The 25,755-nt window shown below is 36.8% G+C and overlaps 1 protein-coding gene and 1 long non-coding RNA gene across 3 annotated transcripts; one reads left to right on the plus strand and one right to left on the minus strand.

Moving 5' to 3' along the window:
- Positions 1 to 725: 725 nt before the first annotated feature.
- Positions 726 to 16,598, minus strand: LOC126624797 (uncharacterized). Its single transcript, XR_007624227.1, has 2 exons — positions 15,938 to 16,598; positions 726 to 1,057 (listed from the first exon to the last, which is right to left on the minus strand). It is a non-coding gene; the product is annotated as an uncharacterized LOC126624797 (long non-coding RNA).
- A 5,658-nt stretch (positions 16,599 to 22,256) lies between these two features.
- Positions 22,257 to 25,649, plus strand: LOC126624122 (mediator of RNA polymerase II transcription subunit 32-like). 2 transcript variants are annotated; one of them, XM_050293141.1, is made up of 3 exons: positions 22,303 to 22,459; positions 24,668 to 25,119; positions 25,267 to 25,649. In XM_050293141.1, the coding sequence occupies exon 2, from the start codon at positions 24,685 to 24,687 to the stop codon at positions 25,117 to 25,119; it is 435 nt and encodes a 144-aa protein (XP_050149098.1). In that variant the 5' UTR covers positions 22,303 to 22,459; positions 24,668 to 24,684; the 3' UTR covers positions 25,267 to 25,649. The 2 variants fall into 2 exon arrangements, with proteins under 2 accessions (XP_050149097.1, XP_050149098.1); XM_050293140.1 differs by having other exon boundaries at positions 22,257 to 22,393; positions 24,668 to 25,649.
- Positions 25,650 to 25,755: the final 106 nt, after the last annotated feature.

Genomic DNA, 25,755 nt, shown 5'->3' on the forward strand with positions numbered 1-25,755 from the left:
AGCATTAAAGATTAGAATGCATATAAATATTTTACTGGTACAAATATATCAACACAAAGTCGACAATCAAGTTGGCTTGAAGTGACTATCTCTAACCAGGAAGGAAATGGTTCAAACCCTTAAGCCACTAGGTTTTAAGCATTTATATATGATTTTCATATTTCAGTTCGGTTCAGTTTCCAAACCTCAAAAATCAAAACCAAACCAACTAAATTCGGTTTAGTTTGGTTTGACAGCTTCAGTTCGGTTTTTTTTCGATCTTGGTTCAGTTTTCGGCCTAGTTTTTTTCGGTTTTCGATTTTTTCCAACCCACCCCTAGCAGGGATCTCTAGGTCTACGAATTTTAAACTTTAAAACTACAAGTATTTTCTCGTTCTTTATTTTCTTGTTATATGCCAATATGTATCAGTGACGTGGATTTTCGTCACTTAATAACTTTACATGTGACGGAATAGGTGTCACAAAACATAAAATTCAATGACCTATGCATTCGTCACATATTAGATGTATAAATGAGGAATTTATCATCACCCAAACATGATCCTACAATGCTATGGCTAAGGATAAGTGAGACTAAAAGTGTCACCTATTCTTTTGACATGTGGCGCAACTTGTGACACACATGTCAAAACCATATACCTATTAGGAACAATATGAGATGAGTCAATTACCACATATTCCATGTTTTGTCATCTGGAATTAGAATATATAACAATATGAGGTAATACTTTGGTCAATCATATTTCATTGATCAATAATTTAGGTAACATTTAGTACATACACAAACTGTACATCCCAAAAGCTAACATAAACATCATAGCACCTCTAGACATATTGAGATGCTAATAAGAGTCTAAGACATTGAGTTAGTAATAAAAAAGGTATACCATGTGCATGTTTGAAACCAACAACAAAAGACGATATATGTCATCATCCATATCATGGTCTTCCAGTTTGGCACACAAGTTGTAGTCGTCTGAAAGATCACCTTCACTACCTCAATTGCTTCTTGAATACCTTCTTCTTTAACTTCATCATTCTTTCTCTTCATCTTATCCTTGGATAATAAAAGAGCAAATAATAAAGATTCATGCATGTTTGTCTCAAGCAAGTACACCGGTGCATTGGGAATTTGAATAACATCAATAAAAGAGAAGAAAATAAGAATTGAAGAAATAGTTACAGTAAGAACAAAACATAACAGGCGAGCCTATCTAAATTAGGGGTGTAAATTTTTACCAAATTACCATGCCAACCGCCTTACCAACCGTACCATACCAAATATTTGCCAAAAAATTGTACCAATTGGTAATGGTACAATATTTGTACCGTACCGTACATTTTCAGTATAGTAGTGGTATCCAAAACCATTACCAATATTATTAATATTATATTATATATTTATTCATTTATATATATATATATATAATTATGTATTATGTAATTTTTATTAATATTACTATATCCTAAGCATTTATCCAAAAAGTTCCAAACTACTCTAACTCTTTGCCCAATAGAAACCTAAGCCTTTTCCGCCATCGCAGCTTATAGTTTCTCTCAATGCTGTCAACTCATATCCGTTTCTCTTGTTTTTGGTGACTTTGTCCTTCTCTGTAGTCCATCTCATCATCTCTTTCATCAACTTGGGTTGTCCTTCTCCGCGGTTTCGTTTATCAAGGTAATGTATATAAAATTTTGAAGAAAATAGAGATGGAGTTTAGGAATCTCTTTCATCAGTTTTTCCATTGTACTCTTTTATCAATTTTTCCATCATACTCTGTCATCAATTTTGAAGAATGGGTTATCATTCTCTGTAATTAGATAAAACTTTCAGAAATCCTAAATTGAGAAAATTGGGGATTTATTAATTGGTTTGCTTTTATATCACCTATTTTGCTTTTTCCCTACTTGCTTTTTTATATTGCATACTAATGCATAAAATTAGGAATTGGTGCCTTATTCACTTGCTGCAAGATAAAATTGGGGATTGGTGTCTTTCAAAACTTTATTCAATTGGGTATTACTTTGCATACTAATATGATAAAATAGTAGAGTTATATGACTTATTCACTTACTGCCTGATTAAATTGGAGATTGGTGTTCTGTTGGTGTGCATGCTGTTTTACCTATTTTGCTTGCTTCAAGCATGATTTTATCTTTTAAAATGTATGAATTATTGCGGAGTTATATGGCTTATTTATATGACTATGCATACAATTTATATGAATGAGTTACAAGGCTAGCTACTATATTTTAATATAACTTTGTGTCTTATTTTGGTTAATAGGTCAAGATGGAGTTTAGGAATAGTCATGGCTCTACTAGTACACCTTCCACCACTCAATCCCAACCTCAACCTCAACTCCAAACATTGAAACACAACCTCAACAACAAAATCAAGAAGAAGTGGATGAAAGTGTGGGAAGTGGTAAGAGAGGTGACAATGATATTAGTGGGGGGAGATTGGTGGTGTGGTCACATGCTAAGAAAGTGGTAAGAAAAGGGAATAAAAGTAAAAAAATTCACCTTGCAATTTGCTGACATTGTAAGAAAGAGTGTCCGACTGATCCTGATAAAAATGGGACATCAAACATAGGATATCACCTTAGAAAAGTTTGTAAAGATTCGCCCCTGTTATATCAAAGGTGATAAAAATCAACCGATCTTAACAAATGAGTCCATGGGTAGTAGATTGGTCCCCTACACCTTTAACCAAAAGAGACTAGAGTTAAGGGGTGTGATGTTTGTCATCAAGGATGAACAACCATTTAAGGTGGTTAAAGGTGGTGGATATATTAATATGATGAAAGAGGCTCTACCTCGGTTCAAGATTCCAAACAAGAGAAAGATTACGGCCGGTGTGTGGGATTTGTTTGTATTAGAGAAGTCTAAACTATTTGAAGATATGTGTAATCAAAGGGTAAGTATCACAACCGATACTTGAACATCGATTTAAAACATCAACTACATGGTAGTTGTGGATGCAAATTTCCGACTTCTTCTTTGTTAATGCACAAAACCGGAGGTCTTGGAACAACGTAAATCCGACCGTGAATCTGCAAGAAATATAAATAACACAAGACGTATCGTGGTTCACCCCAATGTTTGGGCTACGTCCACACTGATATTGTATTTCTCTATTTGTGAGAGGATGAGAGGGTGAGAGTGAGGCTTCTCATGGCCTAAGAATTGGTCTCTCCTAATAAAGAGAGTGAGAAGTCCTTTTATAGAATAAGGGCTCATCACTTATTACATATTTGTCCCTTCATTTATTACATAATTACATTTGAGTCCCCCGAGTATTTATATGAGATTTAAATATGGAGGCCCTAAGTATGGTATAAACATTCTCATTTGACAAAAATGCACCTGCAAAATAATAACACTAAGATCAAGGCCAAGAGCCTCACGTGCCTATGATGAATAGGGGGGCTTTGGCCGAAGAATCTCTTATGCTAAAGTTAGAATTTGAGAAAGAAAGTGTTTAGAGAATTTTAGGGAGAGAATCAACTTACCTTTTAGGTGGAGAAATGAGACTATATATAGGGGTGTGGTCAGCCTTATTTGGAGAAAATAGGGACCAGCCATATATGGTGGTATTTTGAATATAATTGCAAGATATTATCTCCAATAATATCTTGCAATTAATTTGGTAATTAATCCCAATTTGAAAAGAATAATTGGGAGTTACCTTGTGGTGAGGATTTGATGAGGAGTGATGAGAAGGTTTTGAATAAGTACCGTTTTGATCACCCTGGACCTCGATTGAGCTGTTATTGTTCATTACATGCGCGTGGGAATCCCGGTGTGCCTGAAGAGCAATTTTATCTTTTTAACCAAAAGTCCATGTGTCGCCTCCATAATTTTCTTGACTATTTTTTGCTCATAAATGACCCCACACCTGCTGGGCTGCCTGTAGGAAAGGGCAGTAGGTGTAGAGATCTCTAACTTTAATGCAAATTCCCACCTGGATTTGGAATTAGATTCTTCTAGGAAAGGGAAATAAATTACCTCCAAAGCCTATTTAAGCCTACCTTAAGTAGGGGATTAAATCAACTTCAGAGGTTAATTATTTATCCCTACAAGAAAGAGAGAAAACTAGAGGATATTTGTTCCCCCTCCCTTAGCACGCTTATTTGCTTGCCTGTGCAAAGAACCGTCATCCGTTGATTTTTTTGTCTTCTCCGCGTCGCATTGATGTAAGAAAAACTTAATTTTATTTGTCTTCTTCTTGGGTGGTCTTGCCATGGGGCAGCCGTTAGGGTGGTGCGGCACATCGACTGGTAAAGGCTAAGAGTCAACTTGGCATAGCCCGAGAAGGTGGTGTGGCTAGGGCCACAACTTGTGCTGCTCAGCTTGACTGAAGTCAAGGGCTAGCTTGGCATGGGCCGAGGAAATGGTGTGGCATTGGCCACGGTTTAGGCTACCACATATGGGTTGCTTGCTAGAAATGAGAAAACTACTTGAGTTTGATTTCTCTGATGTCGTAGATGGAGATGCCAAGATCAGAGCTGCTGAAGATGATGTGTCAGATGAGCGAACTATTGAGTGCGAAGTGGTTGCTGCCCCTAACCATTTTTTGCTTAGCTAGTCTTCAAGTATTCAATATTTTAAGCTGTGTGGCCTTCTCACACTAGAAAGCTTACCCAGACGGATGCTGGGGAATTGGTTTATACTCTTGCGCTGAAGAGCTTACCCAGATGGGTGTCGAGGAATTAATTTACCCTCTTGCACTGGAGAGCAATTAGATTACCCTATCGTACTAGAGAGCTTACCCATATGGATGTTGGGGAATTGGTTTACCCTCTCGCACTGGAGAGCAATTAGTTTAACCTCTCCTATTGGAAAACAGACCCATATGGGTGTCAGGGAATTGGTTTACCCTCTCATACTAGAAAGCAATTAGTTTAACCTTTCGCACTAAAGAGCAGACCCATATGGGTGTTGGGGAATTGGTTTACCTTCTTACATTAAAGATCAATTAGTTTAACCTCTCGCATTGGAAAGCGAAACCATATGGAGGTTTGAGCATTTGTTGTAGACAGCATGAATAACTTCTTTAATCTTCATTGAGAATAAAGAAATAGATCAACTATGCTAAAAGGTAGAAAATGCATAACAAATTGGATAATCCTCGTCTTACGAGGTCTTGTTCGTCAAGCTGCTTGAGACTTCGAACTTATTTGGAAAAGCACTAACGGGGTTCAGGGTGTGATGGAGATTTCCTTTGGTTGTGTAGGCTTTGTCGTTGACCTGTCAAGATACTTGTTGCACCGATCCTCATTTATAAGCTTTTCAAAGTACTGCTTCCACTTCAGGCAGCCGTTGGTAGTGTGGCCTGGTCTTTGATGGAATGCATAATACTTTGTCTGATTCAGCCTAGTAAGATCGCCCTTCATAAGTGGTGGCAGTTCGAACCAAGGTTCGTACTTGAGCTTGCGAAGAATTTGGCCAATTGGAATTGTGAACTTGGTGAATGTTTCAGGCGCTAAGTCTTCTTTAGTTGGGGAACATTCCATGTGCTTCTTTTTTGACTCGTTTTTGTTAGACTGCTTGGCCTCGTCCCATAGTGTGTGCTTATCCGCCAAAGCATACAAAGTTGTCAGGGTCAATTCTTTTCCCATGATCAATTTTCCAAATAAAGGGTGTTCAGTGGGAAACCCATTTCTGAATGATACTGTTGCTATGTCTTCATTGTAGCCAACAATCTTAGCCTTCTTCGCTTTGAACTTGTTGACATAGTCGCGAATTGTCTCCCAAGGGTCTTTTACGATGTTGAAGAGATGGTCGAATGTCCTTTTAATTGAGCAGTTAGACGAATACTCCTTAGTGAAAACTAAGGAAAGTTCGTTGAAACTCCTGATCGACTGAGGTTGTAAGGTGTGAAACTAGTCTTGCGCCTCGCCTTGTAAAGTTGTGACAAAAATTTTGCACATAAGAACGTCATTGTTCCTGTAGAGGATAATGGTACTGCTGTAGTGCTTGAGATGTCAATCTGGATCTTCGTTTCCCTTGTACGGAGTAAAGTGAGGCATAGTGAACCCACGAGGTGGATCTGTCCGCTCAATCTCTTCCGTGAATGGTGACCTACTTATATTGGTTATGTCTTATCGAAGCGCATCTTCAGTAGCCTTGTTGCGCTGGAAATTGCGCAATCGTTCAGTTAGAAGCCTCTCAACTTCTTATTAAAAATGGCTTTACTAGGGTAGTGGAGCTTTCGGCTGCCCCCGGTCGTGACCTATTGCTCTAGGCTGCTTTTCCCTATGCTCGACTCGTCTATGTCGTGGCTGCGATGCATATGGCACATTCTTAGCAAGCGAGCAGGATGTTCGCAGGCTGCCGAACACTTCGCCTGGGAGGTTGTCCATGTTGACAATCGGAGTGTGACCTCAACCGTGAACGTATGTTTGTCCGTGGGCTTGATCGAAAGTGCACGTTCCTCCGCATGCTAAGATAATAATATATGTTATCCCAAGGGCCTAGAGGTAGCGTAAACTACCAGAACACTAGGATCATGGCTGGTTGAAGGGTTACTTGCTAGGACGTTACTGGAGAGTTCGTTGTCTGTCCTCGTCCTGTTTCGGGATACCTCATCTAGGGCACGCTATATCCCGGTAGGCTGTAAAATCTAATTCACCAAGGTTATCTGCTACACGATGGAGCTTGTCAACTCTATGACTTATCGGGACAAGTGTTGTTCACCATGCGAGATGGAAGGGATAAGTTTCTTCATAGGTGGTAGAAGTGTAGTGGACTTCAGGTGCAAAATTTGAGCCGCGATAGGTTAAATCTGCAAAAACTTGGGGTGAAATATGAAGCTAGAATGGTTGAACCAGTCTTGGATCAATCGGGATTGTTAAGTAGGCCACGGGAGTGAGTTGGGCTGCGAAAGTGGGCTGTGCCATGTGCAATGCGCGTGGGCATAGTGCAGCACTAAAAGTGCTTTAGATCTGGGCTTAAGGGATGGTCGACGCAGCTTGGGCCTGCAATGCGTCTTGGGTAATGATTTGGGCTTGCTCGTGTTGAGCTTGGGTTGGCTACCCTACGGCGTGGGCTGTAGATTGGACCGTTTGCTGGGTTACTTGCGCAACTGCTTCTAGTGCCTGGGCCTAGGCTTGGTTTTAGGTTTCGGCTGCTGTAGTGGCAGTGCATAAGGCAGTGGTCTGCTGCCATGGAGTTGGCCCACTACCCACTGTCACGGGGTCCATATGGCTACCATGGTGGTGGTGCTCCATGGTGGCAAAGTTGCTCATCTTGTCGTCGTGTTGAGCCATGTGGATCCTCATGGTAGGGCTACATCGCAATCTCCATCATTTGATCCAGATCTTTGAACGTAGGAAGTTTCGTTCGTTATGGTTTTCAAAATTTTCGCCATTGTATTTTTCTCCTACATCTATTCAAAGAATTAAAAAAAAAATCTAGAAATAAGAATGTATGAAAAATTTACGAACGAACGAGAAATGAGAAACTATGAATACAAGAGTCTTCTTCGAGCTTATGAATCAAACTTTCAATGAAAGTACCAATTTATGGATGCAAATTTCCGCCTTCTTCTCATTTGATGAAAATGCATATGCAAAATAATAACACCTAAGATCAAGGCCAAGAGCCTCACGCACCCACGATGAATGGGGGGGTTTGGTCGAAGAATCTCCGATGCCAAAGTTAGAATTTGAGAGAGAATGTGTTTAGAGAATTTTAGGGAGAGAATCAACTTAGCTTTTTGGTAGAGAAATGGGACTATATATAGGGGTGTGGCTGGCCCTATTTGGAGAAAATAGGGACCGGCCACTTATGGTGGTATTTTGAAAATAATTGCAAGATATTATGTCAAATAATATCTTGCAATTAATTTGGTAATTAATCCCAATTTGAAAAGAATAATTGGGAGTTACCTTATGGGTGAAGATTTGATGAGGAGTGATGAAAGGGTTTTGAATAAGTACCATTTTGATCACCTTTGACCTCGATTGAGCTGTTATTGTCCGTTGCATACGCGTGGGAATCTTGGTGTGTCGCCTCCCTAATGTCTTGATTATTTTTTGCTCCACAGTAGTTACCGCCCACTTCATGGATAATGAATGGAAGTTGCACAAACGGATCATAAACTTCATAAAGATCACGGGCCATAAAGGAGATGACATTGGGAAGGTTCTAGAGGTATGTTTGAACCAATAAGGGATATAGAAGATATTTAGCATTACAGTTGATTCCACCAATGATATTATGGTTAACTATATGAAAAAGAGGCTATGGGAAATGAATTCTCTCTTGGTTGATGGGAAGTACTTGCATATGAGGTGTGCTTGTCACATCTTAAATTTAGTTGTCAATAGTGGGTTAAAGGAGCTTACTATGTCGGTTAAGGGGATTCAAAATTATGTCAAGTATATTCATTCTTCACCGGCTAGGTTGGATAAGTTTAGGTATTTTACTATCTTATTCAAGATGGATAAAATGTCAACTGTGCCTTTTGATGTGTCTACGAGGTGGAACGCAACATATAAAATTTTTGACGTTGCATACAAGTTTACGAAGGTGTTTCTTAGGATGGCAGAGGAGAATGTGCAATTTTGTGATTACTTTGAAGAGATGTAAATGGATTCAAAGAAGAATTTGATAAAAAGAGTAGGGCCTCTAGAAGAAGAGGATTGGGAAAAGGCACTAGCCTTTACGCACTTTCTTAAGAAGTTTCGTGATGCTACTTTAAAGCTTAGTGCAACTAAAAAAGTTACATCAACTTTGTTATGGGATCAAGTGGTTGCTTTACAAATAGAGATTGAGAAGAAAAACAGAAAGATGCTACCAATCTTACATTGCAAAATGTGGCTATGTGGAAATATAACAAGTATTGGGGGAATTTTAAGAATGTGAATCCGCTTATTTTTCTTGGCCAAGTTCTAAACCCTTGTTATAAACTTCAAATGATTACCATCAACCTCAAGGCACTTGGATGAAATAATAGGAAGGTAGATTGAATGCTTACAGAGATTAAAAAATGCTTGTTTGATATGTATTATGAGTATAGAAGGGGTTCTTCCACTACCGTTAGGGCTCCATTGGAAGATGTGGAACTAAATGAAGAGTTCATAATTCAAGCTTGTAAGGGTGATGAGAACAAAATTAAAATGATGAAGGAGCTTATACAAAAAAGGAGGGAGCAATGTCTTTTGGAGATATCCAATGAAGTGGATAAGTATTTCACCGCTCCTTATATTAGCTTTGTTTTTGGTGGCTTTGATCTTTTGAGATGGTGGAAATCAAACACAAAAGAGTTTCCAATCCTTTCACAAATACCCAATGATATCTTTACAATCCCTACTTCTACCGTTGCTAGTGAAAGTGCATTTAGTCTCATGAGGAGGGTTGTGGACCCTTTTAGGGCATCCTTAACTCCTAAAATGGTAGAGGTACTAGTGTATACTAGTGATTGGCTTAGGGCGGATGAAGTCAACTTCTACAAAGAACCAACGGAAGATATGCTTCAATTTTACAAGGAAATGGAAGAAGTGGAAACAAGTAAAACATGTTTTAATTTATTTAGTGAATTTGTTATTAAATATTCAAGTTTAATTCTTGTTCTAAACTAAATGGATATCACATGTATGGGCCAAGATGGATGGAGGAATTTGGAGTTCAAAAGGCTAGGAATCTAATAAGGGGATGAAGAAATTAAATTCAAGACAAAGAAGATAAAGAATCAGCTCAAAAGAGGAAACATTATCCAAAACCTTATCCAACCTTATCTTATCTTATTTTATCCTAATCTTATCATGCCTTAATCCTAGCTGCAAAAGGACCTAAATATCTATTTCTAGAAGCTATTTCTAGAAGCATTCCCTTCTAGAAGTCCCAAATCAGCCACAAAACACATGGTTTCTAGAATTCCCTACAAAGGTGGCGCCTATTCCCTTCTAGAAGGCCTTGCCTTGCCTTGCAATCCACTCTCCCTTCGCTCCAATACCTGTCGCACCCCTTTATCCCTTTTCCCTTGTGGATTCTGATTTATTAGGCCTTATTCCTTGTGGATTTGGGTTATACAAATCCTTTTCAGGAACTAAGTGGGCCAAAACCCCTTTCTTTGTGGATTTGAACACTTGTACCGAACCCTTAGGCCTTAAGCCTTAAAATCTGCTAAGTTGTAACCCTAATCTGAAAAACCCTAGCTCTTGCTATGCCTATATAAACATATTTTGAGCCAAAATTCGTGGACCATCATTCATTCACTCAGAAACACAATCAGCCGCAACAATTCATCAATTTACACCATTCTACATCACCCTTCACCACCATACAATCTTGCCGCAGCCTCCATTCAACCTAAACCCATCTCTGACCTTTTCCTACATCCATACACATCCTTACACACTTGTGCCGCAGCAAGGTGGGGAAGAAGAAGGGCCTTGGCGTTTCATGCTTGCAGATTGGAGCGTTTTAGGTGTACTTTGTTCTTGTTTTCAATGTTTACTTTGTTATTACTTTCTGATTTTGCTGTAATCATGAGTGGCTAAATCCCTATTTAGTTAGGGGGAAGTTTGAAGCCATGAACATGCTTGAGATATGAATTGATTTCTTCCAATTGTGATTTGTTAAGTTGTGATTGCAATTCAATTATCTGTTTTATTCATAACTGATTCTTGTATGTTTATTAAGGATGCATACTTAGTTTTCATGCATGAATTAGATGCTAGAATATAAATGAGTTTCACCTAATCATTACAAGTTTATATTCATTGGTAGTGAAGGTTGCTTGTCACAATCGCGTTAATTGAATTCTTGGCTAACGTATCATGCATTCATAGTTACAATTGCCTCGTCAACACTTATGATTTTCATGAAACGTAATGATCTCTGATTGTATCTCTATTATGCATTCATGTAGGGGACTTTTAGATAATGATTTGGGTTGTTGCATGCATTCATCCAATCCAATGAGTAAAGGAAAATCTGAGGTTTAATTTGTGCATCACGATTAATCTGGGGTGTTGAGCATCATAATCTATTGAAAAGCAATTGGAAATCAATTCATGTACAAGTGTGTCATGTGTGAAGAACAGACCTCTAACTAATCCATCCATCATCTTATTTCTCAAATTCGTTTTACAATCTACCTAGTTTTATAACTTGTTTGTTTGTTTCAAATTCATCCAAATCAAAACCCCCCCCTTTTATTTTCTTGTTTCAAAGTGTTTTAAATCTATTTTGTTTGTGTTTTTGAGTGTTTTGATTCAAGCCAAAACACTAAAGTCGTCCAAAGTTGTGTTAAAGTCAGTAACTGCCCAGTTTGTGTTTTTAGGCGGTTTTGAGTGTTTTTAAGTTGTTTTGAGTCTTGTGAACCTATTTTGAGTCATTTGAGTCAATTCAAACGTTTTTAACTTTGTTTTTATGTTTTTGAGTCAGTTTAGAGGTTTTAGCAAGCCTTCCTAATCCCCGGTTTAGAACGATCCCTACTTGCATTTATACTACGATTTGACAACAAGAGGGTTTAATTTGAGTGCTTAACTTTTATCACATCAGCTAATGAGACCAAATTTATATGACTACCTTTAGAGATGTTGCTGGTTTGCATTGCCTTGCAAACCTTCAGTTGTGTTATCATATATTCATTCTACTTTTGCGTATCTAGTTTCATTATCATTTATAATAGCCTAGTAAGTTTCCAAGGATCCAAATGTTAGAACTAGGTAGTCTAATACTAAAAGATAAAATAAAATAAAAACTATTTAAATTCTAATTAAATATTTAAACTAATCTATGATTGCAAGAAGATGAACATAAATAAGAACTCCATTTTAATATAAAACTTTGTAGTAACATGGATAAATAAAATCATACGTTTACTCATCATTATATATAAAGTCATAGCTTTATCACCCATGTTACAGTAGGAAAATTGACAACAAAAATAGGGATTAATAGATCCTTGGCATAGAATTAAAATCACTTATGGAAAAAAAAAAACTAAATCAACTCTTAAAAAAATCACTGTAAATTACCAACTGCTTTACATGATGAAACCATCAGAACTTGAAACTTGGCAAAGTGTGAAACAATTTAGTTATTGATAAAATTCCCAGAACCTCGGTTAATGATAAACATCTCAAATAGCATTAAAAACACTTAAGGAAAATCTTGTAACAAATAAAAGATAAATGGTCACCACCACTAACAACTAAGAGTTATTAACAACAATCACAGAGCAATTCCTAAATGGGTGTATTTATACCATAGGAAGGGAGATGAGGATATCTAAAAGTAGATATTGCACTCTCTTAGGAGTTGTGATTAGTTGTGGCGCATACCAATTCCTAGATTGTTTTCTAGATTATAGGAACTCCAAGACTTATAAGGATCTGATCGTGCCCATATCCAAATCAGATCGCATGTCTTGTGAAACAAGCATGGTCATTCCAATGAAGTCACTCAAACTTTGCCCATTTACTTGGCCCTAGAAAATCATGGTCCTACAATTGCCCCTAACATGCATTTGAAAGGAAATATGTTCCCCTTGAGGATGAACAATTATCCAAAGATCACGCTTTCAAAGTAAGCTGGACTACGTACAGTTTAATCTTCTTTCTATGTGTGGTGATCCAACTCGTTATGGTGTAGTGGACATTTTGGATTTAGACATGTGATCTCGGGTGTCATGCCATAAAATTTGTAATGATAACGGGTACTGCAAGCGACAACCATTCATATCTTCGAGCGACTTCGATCCTCATATGCACAAATCTTAAGGTAGGTAACGTTTTGCATTCATCGACTGTATCTCTAAGTGCTTTGTTTTTAAATAGTCCCTCTATAGCGAGGTTCCTCCATACCTATTTTCCTCTGTCCATACCATGAAGCTTCTTCCTTCACTCCATAATCTTCTTTTTAGCTCAGTTATCCCTTTGAATCTTCGATATTTAGGATCTTGAAATCAGAAAACCATGTTTTTTTTTTCTACCAACCTTTACCAAACAAGTTGAGCCATAATCCCTTAATAGCATCTGTTACTTCTCATGATTTGTTCCATAGTATTCATCTTTGTGCCACATCCTCCTTGCAACCTTAGCATATGGGTTTAACCTCAACAAAGTGTGATATTCCTTAGAGGATTCTTCGTCACAAATTTCTTCCTTACATTTAGGTGTGAATGATGGTGACAACTAAACTTCATCAAAGTTGGTGATCCTGGCCAAGTTTTGCTTCATAGTTTTCATAGGAAACTTTTCATGTCAAGGGTGAGAGCTTGTCTCACCCAAATAGTTGCCATTTTCTTGAAACTTTGATAATAAACACGTATTTATATATATCTTCCCTTTTCCACATCGTGTTCTTCCTTATTCATGGAAAATAAGTAACAGAGCAGAGTACGAGTAAGTTTGTGGGTCTGAGACAGAGCTTAAAAGCCCTTTTTGATAATGTTGATTCGGAAAAACATTACCTCCCAAACTTGGCATTCATAAAGCTTCTCATTGCGATATCCAGAATACCACCTTACTCCAGTATTAGGAATTAGATATTAAACCCATGAAGAATCTTTTTCTCTGTACTTGTCAAAACGTATTTATGGGACCAAGGATGAGAGAATTTTGAATTGCACCTAACACGACTTGCAAAAAATAAACCAATCTTTTTTACCTTGCCCCATCTCTTAGGTCAAGAATTTCAATACTTGCAATGTGGTGCCAAAGTAAGGTTTCTCCCTTAGCTTGGATTGCGTGTCCGTTCCTAATGAATCTTAAACAAAAGTTATTTGAAGACTTAGTCGTCAACATGTGGGTCAAAAACACTTTTTGAAACCTTTTGTCAGACCATATACATTGAACCTGAGCATTTCCGATCGAACTACCTTGACTATCTTGGTCAAAACATTTTCTCGCATCGGAGCTCCATTGGAATAAAATTTCTCTTGGGGATTACCTAGTATGGATGCCTATCAGACCATATGAATCGGACCTAAGCGTTTTCAATTGGACTATCTTGACTGTCTTGGTCAAATCATTTTCACGTATCGAAGCTCCATTGGAATAAAATTCCTTTTGAGGATTGCCTAGTCTGGATGCCCCATTCGAAACTGCTGTCATTTGATGTTGTAGAACATACTTGACTTAGTATGTTGGTTTGGGATAGAAGTAATCATACTCAGAGTCAAAGTTCAGACCCACCCTCAGAAGATTTTCAGATTGCCTTTTCAACTATTCCCTTGAATGGCTTAGAGCCAAGGTTTAAATGTTATAACCCACAACCTTACTAGTTGTATAAACTTAGGCCGAATGATGCATTGGACTTCCAGGTTAGGATGCTATATGCCCATGCCTGTAGCCCGCCTATCATGATCGTGCTTATTACGGTTCAAGTCTAAGCTGCTAACCGATTAATACAGGATGTGCTAAGAGAGACTCATCTAACACTGTTACTTTGAATTTTTAGACTTACAATCGTGCGAAGTTGTCAAAGTTCATGCTTTGTTCAAATGACTGAGGTATTCCTTGCATCACTAAAAAAAGAAAAGAAACAAACAAATATTGTACATAAGAAAATAGGATTGCTCAACACAGGCGTGTGATTGAATCTGGAATGATTGCCTACATATCTCTAGGAATGAGAATAATATCACTGGTGTAGTTCTAAAAAAAGATGATATAATGTAAGAACTACATCAGGGATCACTCTTGACTATGGTAGGGCTTTAGGAGATGAGTTCTCCATGGACTTATCTTCGCGCAAATAATGACATTATGATTGAGTTCTGATTGGACAACCTATATATCTAGAGAAGGAAATCAAACTGCATGTAGTTCAGATGGCTCGTTTAAGGGTAGTATCACTTAAGTTTAGTGATGTTCCACTTCTTGGTCATTGAGGTCCCATCCATGTGTTTTAGATGATAGGTTCCCTTGCCTTCTACTCCAGGGATTATATACGATCCTTCCCAATTTGCCCGGAGCTTGCCTTCTCCTAGGATTTTGGTATTTTCAAAGACATATCTTAGAACCAGATCCCCAACTTACAAACTCTTAGGTTTGACACCATTATTGTAGTATGATTGGATGTGTTACTGGTAAGCAACTAGTTAGACTTGAGCACATTATCGACGCTCTTCAACAAAGTCAAGGTTGAACTTAAGGATTCCCGCGTTCTCTAAGGTGGTCTATTATTCGGTATGCATATTTGGCATAGTCGTGACTTGGACTAGGATAACGGCCTTTGTTCCGTAAACCATGGAGAATGGTGTTCCCCTGTATCTTTTTAGATCGTTGTATGATATGCCTATTGTAATGACCCATAAATTTATATTTAGAAGCAAATACTAAAATAGACCCAAAATTTATTTCGGACGATAATCACCAAATTTCTTTTCTTAGACAATTCCTAAGAAAAGATTAAATCTCAGTTATTTTATTATGGTTGCATCTAACCTTCTTGTTAGACTGCCTACGTACCCTACTAAGGGATCAAGCCATTTGTAGTTCACATTACGCTTCTAGAACAACACACTAAAATTTCATTTCAATCCAACAGTTGGATCTCCGCCAATCACAACATTCGAGTGGTGATCGACGTTTTAATTTACTAACTTGCAAATCCAATTCAGAAATATCTGTACGTTGATTCTCGATCTGTAAGTTCCTAAGGTCCTCAAATATTACGTATTATAATGTACTAAAGTTTGGTGATGATCCAACAGTTGGATTGTCAATTCAAATTTTGACCAAGTAGTGTATCGTAGTGAATTTAGGTTCAAACAATCAAATTATGTCATACAAATATCAAATTTAAAATCAAGACATCTAATTTAGCTTAAAATAGCATCGTCGGCCCTTTGGTCACGCGCTGTGGTGGGTGGCGGTTGGCTGCCCCGACTCACAGGAAAATTTCAACTATTTCTAAAAATTACCAAATTTTACAGGCAAGTAGATCTCAATGAGAGGAGCAATTTTCATACCTGGGCTGAAGTCCAATTCGGTCAGGAAAAGCCTGAATTTTCCCACGGATGGGCGGAACCCTTGGTGTAGGTGTGCTTCGATTCGACCAGTACCGGTGCTCTGCCACCCTCAAACCTATTTGGGCTTTGTTCCTGACCTTTAAATGAGTGTTTTGGTGATGAAGATTGAGTGTATTTCATTCGGAATTCGCGGATTGCCACCATGAGTCCCATGGCGCCGTCGCCACTATACATCATGAAAAGGTCTCATTTGCATCGAATTTTTTGGGTGATCAACTGAGGAGGAGGGACGTGATGATGTTTGTAGGTGATGGGGAGTCATGATTCGCCAGAAATAATGTGAATATTGTCAAAATTGGCTTGGGGAGGTCCGGGTTCTCCTCGGGTCGAACGGGTCATAGGGATGAAAAGCATGGGTTTGGTGCGTCTCACTTCCCTCATTTCCCTCCCTGATCTCCCTTAATGATTGGATTCCCTCAATTCCCCCTTTTTCCTCTCTTCCTAATTGGTTCCCCATCTTTTTGCTTCCTCCCTTTTATTTTCTACCATAAGGCAATTTTCTTTCTTTATTTTTTTTATTTTTTCCACCAAAAACATATATTTAAATTTTCCAGGGTATTACACCTATAAGACTCTGGGCAGTTCTTTTGGCCACTTACCTTTCTTTTCAAGTTTCTTCTTTAGACATTGTAGGATAGTCTTGTTTGAGGCTTCCGCCTGCCCATTACTGTGTGGGTATCTTGGAGTGGAAGTGAGGTGACGGATTCCAAGTTCTTTGTACCAATTTGTGACCTCGGAACTACTGAACTGTATCCCATTGTCTATAAGTATTGTATGTGGGATTCCGAATCGGCAGATGATGTTCTTCTGGAAGAATGACTTGATAGAAACGTCGATGATTCTTGTCAAGGGCACTGCTTCTATCCATTTCGAGAAGTAGTCTGTTACCACTATTAGGCACTCTCTGTTTCCTTGAGCCTTCTTAAAGGGCCAACCAAGTCGATGCCCCATTGCATATTTTAGGTCTAAAAAGTTTGAAAGTAAAAATTCAATTGGGCATTTTTTTGCTGTTCCTAAAGCGTGTTTCAATTCAGATGCTGATGTTGTTCTAAGAATGTTGTATCTGGAAGAACCAAATTATTCCATTACACATGATTATAAGAATCCTAGGTTGTTCAATGTTAAGATTGGTTATTTGTTCTTGAATTTTAACATTTGTCTAATTCTTTATGCATGATATTGGTATCAGTAGTTTGGAATAGGGTGTTCAATGTTTCAACTTCATTTAACAAAGAAAAAGTTTATGTCTATGCTTGTTTGGTGGTTGGATTTTCAAGTCTCAAAGCCATTCAGACCAAGTTGCAGTTGGCAAGAAATAGATTTTAGATATGTATTTTTGCTAACCAGCCTTAAGTAGTGGTGATACTCACCATCTTATTGAGCATCGTTCAATGGGTTTGATTTGTGGTGATACTCACCATCTTATTGAGCATCGTTCAATGGGTTTGATTTAATTTATCTACTAAAGTTAAACTCATTTAATGTCATTAAAATAAATCTAACAAAAAATGCCACGTAAGTACTTAACAATTCTTCTAACTTAGGACTTAATGAAAGTTATATTTCCTATATGTCGAGTACTCATTTGAAATGTTTGAAAAAAAATTGAGAATAATTTGAAATCACACAAAAAGATTAGGAGTTTTGGGTACTTAATCCTTTTAAAAATACATGATTATATTTTTCTCTTTTTTTTGTGGGTAAAATAAGGTGGTTAACCACCCAAACAAAACTAAGAAATATCATCAAAACAAACAAAACGAGTCTTGGAGATCCCTAAACAATCATCCATCAACACATCCCAATATACATAAGAGGATTATGAAAATTGCAAACCCTATATCCATATTATAACTCTAGCTAGCTAAATGATCAACAACAACAACAACAAAAAATCTTTGAAAATATGAACCAACTAATAACACTCAAACTGACCCATCATATTTCTGCAGTTGCTTAAAATTGTATCGTGAGGATAAAGATCATTTGCTATATATTGCTTAATCAAGTTGATAGCACCCACTGAATTCATTTCAATAATAAGTCTAGAGACATCTTTGTCCAAAACAAGCTTAAGATCAAAATACAACTCTAAATATCTATCTCAACAGCATGTGCCTACCCTAAATAGCAGAAAATCCCCCCAACCAATCACCACAATGATCTCTAAGAACTTCACCAGTTCTAATTTGCCAGAAGTTATTCTTCTTGAACGAACCATCAACATTAAACTTGCATCATCCAATATCAAGAGGCTCCCAAGCAAGAAAGATTTGAATTCTAGTTAGCTTCACATAAGCTTTCAAGAAATCATTCACCCAATTAGAAGAAGCCATTTACTATAATAGCTTTATAATCCCTTCACATAAAAATAAGTATAAATTTTTTTTGATTTCTCCATTTTCAAATATGCCAAGTAAAGAGGAATAAAATGCACCAAGGCCTTTGATTGATCACCTTATTATGAACTTTAAGATTAGCAAGAAACTGAGCTTGAATGTTGAAATAAAAGAGTTTATCATATGACAAAACACACCAGGAAGCTCCCAAATACATTTAGCCTTCTGACAATCCCTGAGAATATGAAGAATAAAGTAAACAAGGTAAGAACAAAAACTGCATGAAGAATTAGAGATTAAGCACTTCCTAGTCCGCTATTCATTAGAGAGCAACTTACCTTTACTGATAAACCAAAAGAAACTTTTCAACTTACCCATTAAATAAGTGACCATTAGTAGACTTGGTAGAGAAAACACCATTTGAAGTACATTTCTAAATAAGTTTGTCTCATCCCGCACCAAGGCTACCACGAGGGCAACTAATGATTTTCTGCACCATATACTTAGATAGCACACTTCTAAGCTTTGACAAACCCCACCAACCATCTTGAGAAAATTCAGAAACTGTGCAATTAGAATTTTAAAACAACACCATAATCAATAGTATCAATCAATGGAACATCCATTATCCAAGCATCCTTTTAACATTTCACAGACTCTCCATTATCGATTTTTCACTTCATCCCTTTATTCAAAAGATCAGTACCACATAAAACTTATTTCCAAGTATAAGAACAATTAACCTCTCAAGGATTTTTGGGTCCAAAACATAAGTTCATTTGAGATAGTTCGCCTTCAAACCCAAAGGCCTTAATCTTAAGCATGAATTCTCTAACTAGTCTTTGCTAATAAAACTTGATTCTTCTAAGAAGTCATCAATAATGTGCTATTGGCACAAATAATGTCACCATTCTTGTTCAATTTCTCAAGATCTTCACATATACTTATAGACAATTTAGTGGTCTACATAGTATAGAAAGAGATGACAGATGTAACGACTTGAATTAAAGTGGCCCTTCCAACCACATACATAATCTTACTATTTCAGGAAGCTAATTTCTTATGAACATTTTTAACCATGCATGCAGCCTGTGAATGTAGGCTTTGTAACTCAACGTTGAATTAGAGGCATTCCCAAGTAATTTTCAATGTTACTTGAAAGGAGAGAACCACAAATAATACAAATGTTATAATCACATCTATAGAACTATTAGGAGAACAATGCAGTACTGATTTTCAAAATTAACAGCTTGCCCTAAAACTTTACAAAACTTTCAAAACAGTTATTCATCAATCGAGCATGTTTTGGAGTTGCATAAAATAAAAAACATAAGATCATCTGCAAAAAATAGATACGAAATACCAAACCCAGATTGAGAAGCCTTAACTGGTTTCCGCCATCCCTTATTAACAACATCAATAAAATATGTGACAACTTCTCATTACATAAAACATAAAGATAAGGCGATAGCAGATCTCTGCCCTGATACCATTTTTAAGAGAAAACTCTTCAATCAACTCAGCATTAAAACAAATTTGATATTGGACTATAGAAAAACACTTAATTATAAGTTAAACCAAACCCATAGGCAAACCAATCTCCACAAAAACATATTCAATAAAATCTTAATTAAACAATCATAAGCTTTTGAGAGATTGATTTTCCATGCCAAGAACCTTTTTTTGTCTTTGGAATTCTTGAATTGGTAGAGAATCTCCTGAGCACAAGAATATTGTCAGTAATATGTCTTCTAGGGACAATATTGCAATTAGGGATAACTAAATTAGGCAAAAATTGTCTAAGACCAGCCACAATGACTTTTGAGATAACTTTATAAACGGTGCAACAAAGACTAATAGGCCTAAAATTCATCTTCCTAGAGTTCTCATTTTTTGGAATCAAAGTAATCAATATATTGTTCAGTCCTTGAGGCAACTCCATAAATCGAAAAGCATTGACCACCATTTAAAAAATATCATCAGAACACTGAGCCTACTTATTTTGGTAAAAGCAAGTCGGAAAGCCATCCACACTTGGAGCTTTGAGGTCTCCAATGTTGAACAGACTAGTCTTTATTTTTCCACAACTATTTTACAGAGGTTTTCGTTCATAAAAATGTCCATGCTAGGAAACGAGTTAGGAAAAGCAGACATTTGACTAGAATTTTTTCGCATGTGGAAACAAATTCTGGAAGTAGCCCACAACAATCCTTTAAAGCTTAGCAAAATCCACAACCCACGCACCTTGATCATTCATTAGCCCCTTAACTCTATTTCTTTGCCTTCTTATAATAGTTGTCAGATGAAAGAACTTTGTATTGCAAGTCACCTTCCTATAGTCATTTCAATCTAAACTCTTGATGCCAAAAAAAGCCTCTTGATGAAAACTTAATAGTCGGTTTACGTTTTATTTATATTAGCAATGCTTGATTGCTTAGGATTGAAGAAGAGCTCATCCTTAATTCACTTAAGAGCTGATTTTCAAAATTTCGTATTTATAGTTGGAATAGTTCATTTTATTAGTCTCTTTGTAAATATTATCTATACAAAAGATCAATTAAAATTCAGGTTGTTTAGTCAATCAACTGTAGCAAACAGTTCTTAATACTGTTACCAAATTCGCCTATTTATTTTTATACAGTTCCATTACTAAATGATTTCATATTTGTTTTGTAATACAAACAGTTTTGATTATCAATGTAAAATTTCGTAAATTAACGAATTGAGGAGCTAAGTTATAGGGCTGGGTTCGGTTTGAAACGGTTCGGTTTTTTGCCAAAACCGAAACTGAACCGAATTTTCGGTTCAGTTCGATTCGGTTCAAAAAAATTTTGGTTTTTTTCGGCTCGGTTTCGGTTTATTTTCGGTTTTTTTCCATGATTTTTTTTTTAATTTGGAAGAAATCTGCAACGATTGAGCAATGGAGATGCAGAAACTTCTGCATCAAATGAATACGAACTGGGACGATCGGCCATGGATCTGACATTATTGGGTGTCGGTGTGTATTTCTTGTTGTGGATCTGAGAGCTCTCGCAGAGAAAATGCATGCATGTGTTAAATCTTTTGATTTTTCCATGAAAATAAACCCAATAGAACTAAATAGCAATCATGAGAGTTTTTTACCTTGGGGGTTTATTTTTAGTCCCAAAGCTCTCGCCAGCCATGGAACACTTATGCATCTGCTGCCAAATTGGAAGATTAAAAGAAAAACTTATGCATCTGCTGCCAACATGCAAAACCCCAACAAAATAATTAAAAGAAAAAACCCAAAAAACACGCAGAAACAACAAAAAAATAATTAAAAGGAAATCTGCAACAACAACAAAATAATTAAAAGGAAATATGCAACAACAATCATGGTTTGGAAGAAGGAATCCGCGAGGAGGACAGGAGAATATTGGAGAGAGTTATTTGGAGGAAGAGATGAAGGGGAGAGAGAGAGAGAAAGAGATTGAGGAAGCAAAGGAAGAGACTCAGGGAGGAAGCAGCGGAGGGAGAGAGAGAGTTTGAGAAAACGTGAAAAACTGAAATGGGAATGTGAATGACGGCTAGGGTTTGTAAGTTAAGAAATTTTATAAAGCGTATAACTATTAGAAACCTATAAATTAATTACCGGTACAATTATAACATAACAAAGCTGACAGTCAAGTTGGCTTGAAATGACTATCCAACCTGAGGTCAAGGGTTCAAACCCTGATGCCAACATATTTTTTCATTATTTATATATGAATTTTTTTTTCGGTTCGGTCCGGTTCAGTTTCCGGACCTCAAAAACCGAAACCGAACTGGCCATATTCGGTTCAGTTCGATTTTGGCAGTTTCGGTTCGATTTTTTTCGGCTTCGGTTCGGTGCGGTTTTCGGTTTTTTGAACCCACTCCTACTAAGTTATTATTATTATTATTTTTTTTTTTTGGCAAATCTTCCGTTAGTAAGCGTGTGGGGGAAAAAAATATATATTTTAAGCAAGTCGCATATTTGGCCCAATAGCTCGGCTGCCCATCGAATCCAATTCATCTTTTATCTCATATGAATTTCTTGTGTTTCTTCTGATCAGTTGTAAGTATTTCTGCTTCTTCGATTATCTGAATCTTCAATAACAATCGGCTTCATCTTCCGCACCGGGTAATTTCAGTTCTTCAATTTCGTTGTTTAGGGTTTAGTCTGTGTTGTTTCTGTGCCGAGATTGTATGATATTTACTTTTCCCAATAATATTGTGTCGCGATTGTATGATAATTTAATTACCCTTCACTTGTGTTCTTCCTTTATTGTTTTTAAGAAGTTGTTACTTGTGTTCTTCCTTTATTGTTTTTAAGAAGTTGTTTGTTACTCTATTGGTAGGAAGCATTGTTGAGTATTCTACTTGTAATGGGTTTCTTTTCTGCTTAATTTTATGACATTTTGTGAATGCTGATTGGTCTTTGTATGCTACCATGTCATATCGTAGAATGTTTTTCTTTTCAATTTAATTTCTGCATTTAATGGACTTTGTTATTTGAATGGATGCGCTGTAAACCCAGGTTTGGACTAACATGGATTTGTGATTTAAGATGAACTTCTTGTTCAAATTATAAAGATAGAAAGATAATAAATTAAATATTTAGTTTGTGTTGTTTCTGTGCCGGGATCGGTTGAGATTTACTCTTTCTTCCTCATCTAATCTGGGTTTCATTTTCCCAGCTCTTGTGAATCATATGCATTTTATTATCCGCTTAATCCAACGAAAGCCAATGAAAGCTCTCTGATTTTCCCGTCTCTAATTTTAATGAATTTTGTGCATATTAGTATGATACCAGTAGTAATACAGCTACTTGAAGTCTTTTTGATCATTTGCTAGAATGTGAATTGTTTTTCTGTTTTTTAAAACAAGTCTTTGTTTTTTCTTTATTTTATTTTATCCATTTGAAAGAAAATATTGAGATTTTTCAAAAGGGTTAATGATGTTATGGTGGCAGTTGTTACCAGAAAATTAAAAGTAAGATGGGGCGTTTTCCGAACACAAGTGATAAAGAGGTCTTCTTTGGATAGGAATAATTGCACTATCATTTAGACACAGATTGACAATGTCTTCATTTCTTAAGCCCACCCTGTAGAGATATAAAAATAGCATACTTGCTTTCCCAAAAGATGGTTTCTCTTTCTAATTTTCTATACGCAGTCATATTTGAATTTAATGATAATTATTAACATTGATTTTAAATTATTCTTAGATTCTCTATTGGAGTTTGCTTTGTATATTTGTTGAAGAAGGGATTGAATTTCGTTTGGAGGAAACGGGGAGCCTCTAAGAGGAGGATAAATAAGGAAGTCAGAAGTATTGAGCTGTAGTGTATTTGCGTGGAAATTGCTGTGTTTATAAAATAGTTTTTTGACCCTTATATCCAGAGTTTGGAAAAGAGATGCCTTGTTGCTGTATTCACCTTGCTTGTAGTGTACAAAACCTTTGTTTGCTGCTTATGCGTTTGCATATTTGGACAAACTGGTTGATATGTCGGTATGTCATATATCAAAGTATATGTACACGAGGATGAATCGTTGATCTGTCTGTAAAATAGTTGTGATTAGTTTAAACTTTGGCTTCTGTTGTTACTCTTATTATTGGTAGGACTCTGATTCCATGATCTAATTACTCTATTCTTGCTATTCAATCATAGATCTGTATGCGCAATAGCATGTATTCATTTCATGTAGTTAATGGTGTACTAACCATGCTTGATAGCTTGGAGCATAAAATTGGAGGTATTTAACAGATTTGGAGGCATAAAAGAAAGCTGCTACTAACTTAATCTTTTCCTTGTTGAGTCCTCCTTGGGTTGTCTGAATAGTGTGGCATGTCTTACGTTTTGACGATAAGACTGGAAGACATGTAACACATTGTTGTGTGTCAAACATCACAAAAGGAAGCAGTGTTGACGATCTTCCTTTTATTTGTTATCTTTTCTGTTTAATTTTTTGAGATTTGTGCCTTTCCCCCTATCCTTTAAAGCTGATACCAAACCTACTCATCTGCTTTCTTGTCCCTTTAATGAATGCTGATCGGTCTTTGTATGTTACCATCGTATCGTAAAATGTTTCCCTTTTGAATTTAGTTTCTGCATCTAATGGACTTTGTTATTTGAATGTATGCTGTGTAAACCCCGGTTTGAAGGGACGTAATATTTGAGATTTAACACGAAATTCTTATTCAAAGTTTAAAGATAAATTTTTTTCTCTCTTTCATCATGCTGAGTATAAATTGATAAGTAACCAATATATCTATCTTAGTTATATGCATTTATGCAAATTATTAGCTTCCCTCATCAGTTTCCCAACATTTTGACTATATTCATTAGGAAGTACGAGCCTCAAAATGGACAGCATTGTAGATTCTCTAAATAGTGCATACCAAGAGTTTGTTGTTGCAGCAGCTAATGTGCTTGAATCCAAGGAAACTTCTGGTGGTCAGAAAACAGCAGCCACAGATGCTGCTCTTGAGAATTTTAAGCAGAAGTGGGAACTTTTCAGAGTCACTTGTGATCAAGCGGAGGAGTTTGTGGAGTCCGTGAAGCAAAGAATTGGATCAGAGTGCCTGGTGGATGAGGCAACTGGTTTGGTGGCTGGGAAGACTGGGCAAACTGCAACTGGTCTGCCACCCATTAGTGCGGTTCGGTTGGAACAGATGAGTAAAGCAGTTCGATGGCTGGTTATAGAACTTCAACATGGCTCTGGAACTGCTGCTGGTGCAGCACATTCTCATCCTTCAACTCCTTTTGATAGTAGATTCTCTGAAGATTCAGCTCAATAGGTATGAAGGTGATTTGATTTCTTACTCTGTATTGAGAGAAGATGATAGGATTGATTGGATGCATTTTTCCTACTAAAATATCGACCATCTCTTCCAAATGATTTTGAATGTAGTTTTAGGATTTGCTACTTCCTTATCCTTGTGCAGTTAGGTTGTACCGTATTGCTTTAGCAATAAACTTAGTACTTCAGGAAAGGTGGGGAAAACACAAGACTTGGTCGTTGAAAGTTATGCATCTCCGATGGGCATACATTAGCTCACCTGTATCATCATGATGTTGTGTCCCGTTTTTCTCTGTAAACATGTAGCATGCAATGAGTCTCTGAAGTAGGTGCCACACTTATTATTTTGTTGGTGGCTGCTGTAGATCTATATCTATATGTACACAACCTGAAAAGTGTTATTGCTAAATGAATCTGTTGTATATTTTGTATTTCAAATTCTAAAATTCTTTCGTCAAAGACAAGTGTTGGGTGTTTGATTTCGAACGGAAAGTCGAATATATATATCTAGTGATTTTGTTTGAGTCAGGCTACTGCTTTATTTATAGCAATTTTGCCCTTTATGTCATTTGTTTTCCTTGTAATTTTTGTGGGTCTAGCTACATGGAGATTTGTTTCATCAGTAGGGGCTTCG

This window comes from Malus sylvestris, chromosome 5, assembly GCF_916048215.2.
Source record: "Malus sylvestris chromosome 5, drMalSylv7.2, whole genome shotgun sequence".
NCBI classification, from domain to species: Eukaryota; Viridiplantae; Streptophyta; class Magnoliopsida; order Rosales; family Rosaceae; genus Malus; species Malus sylvestris.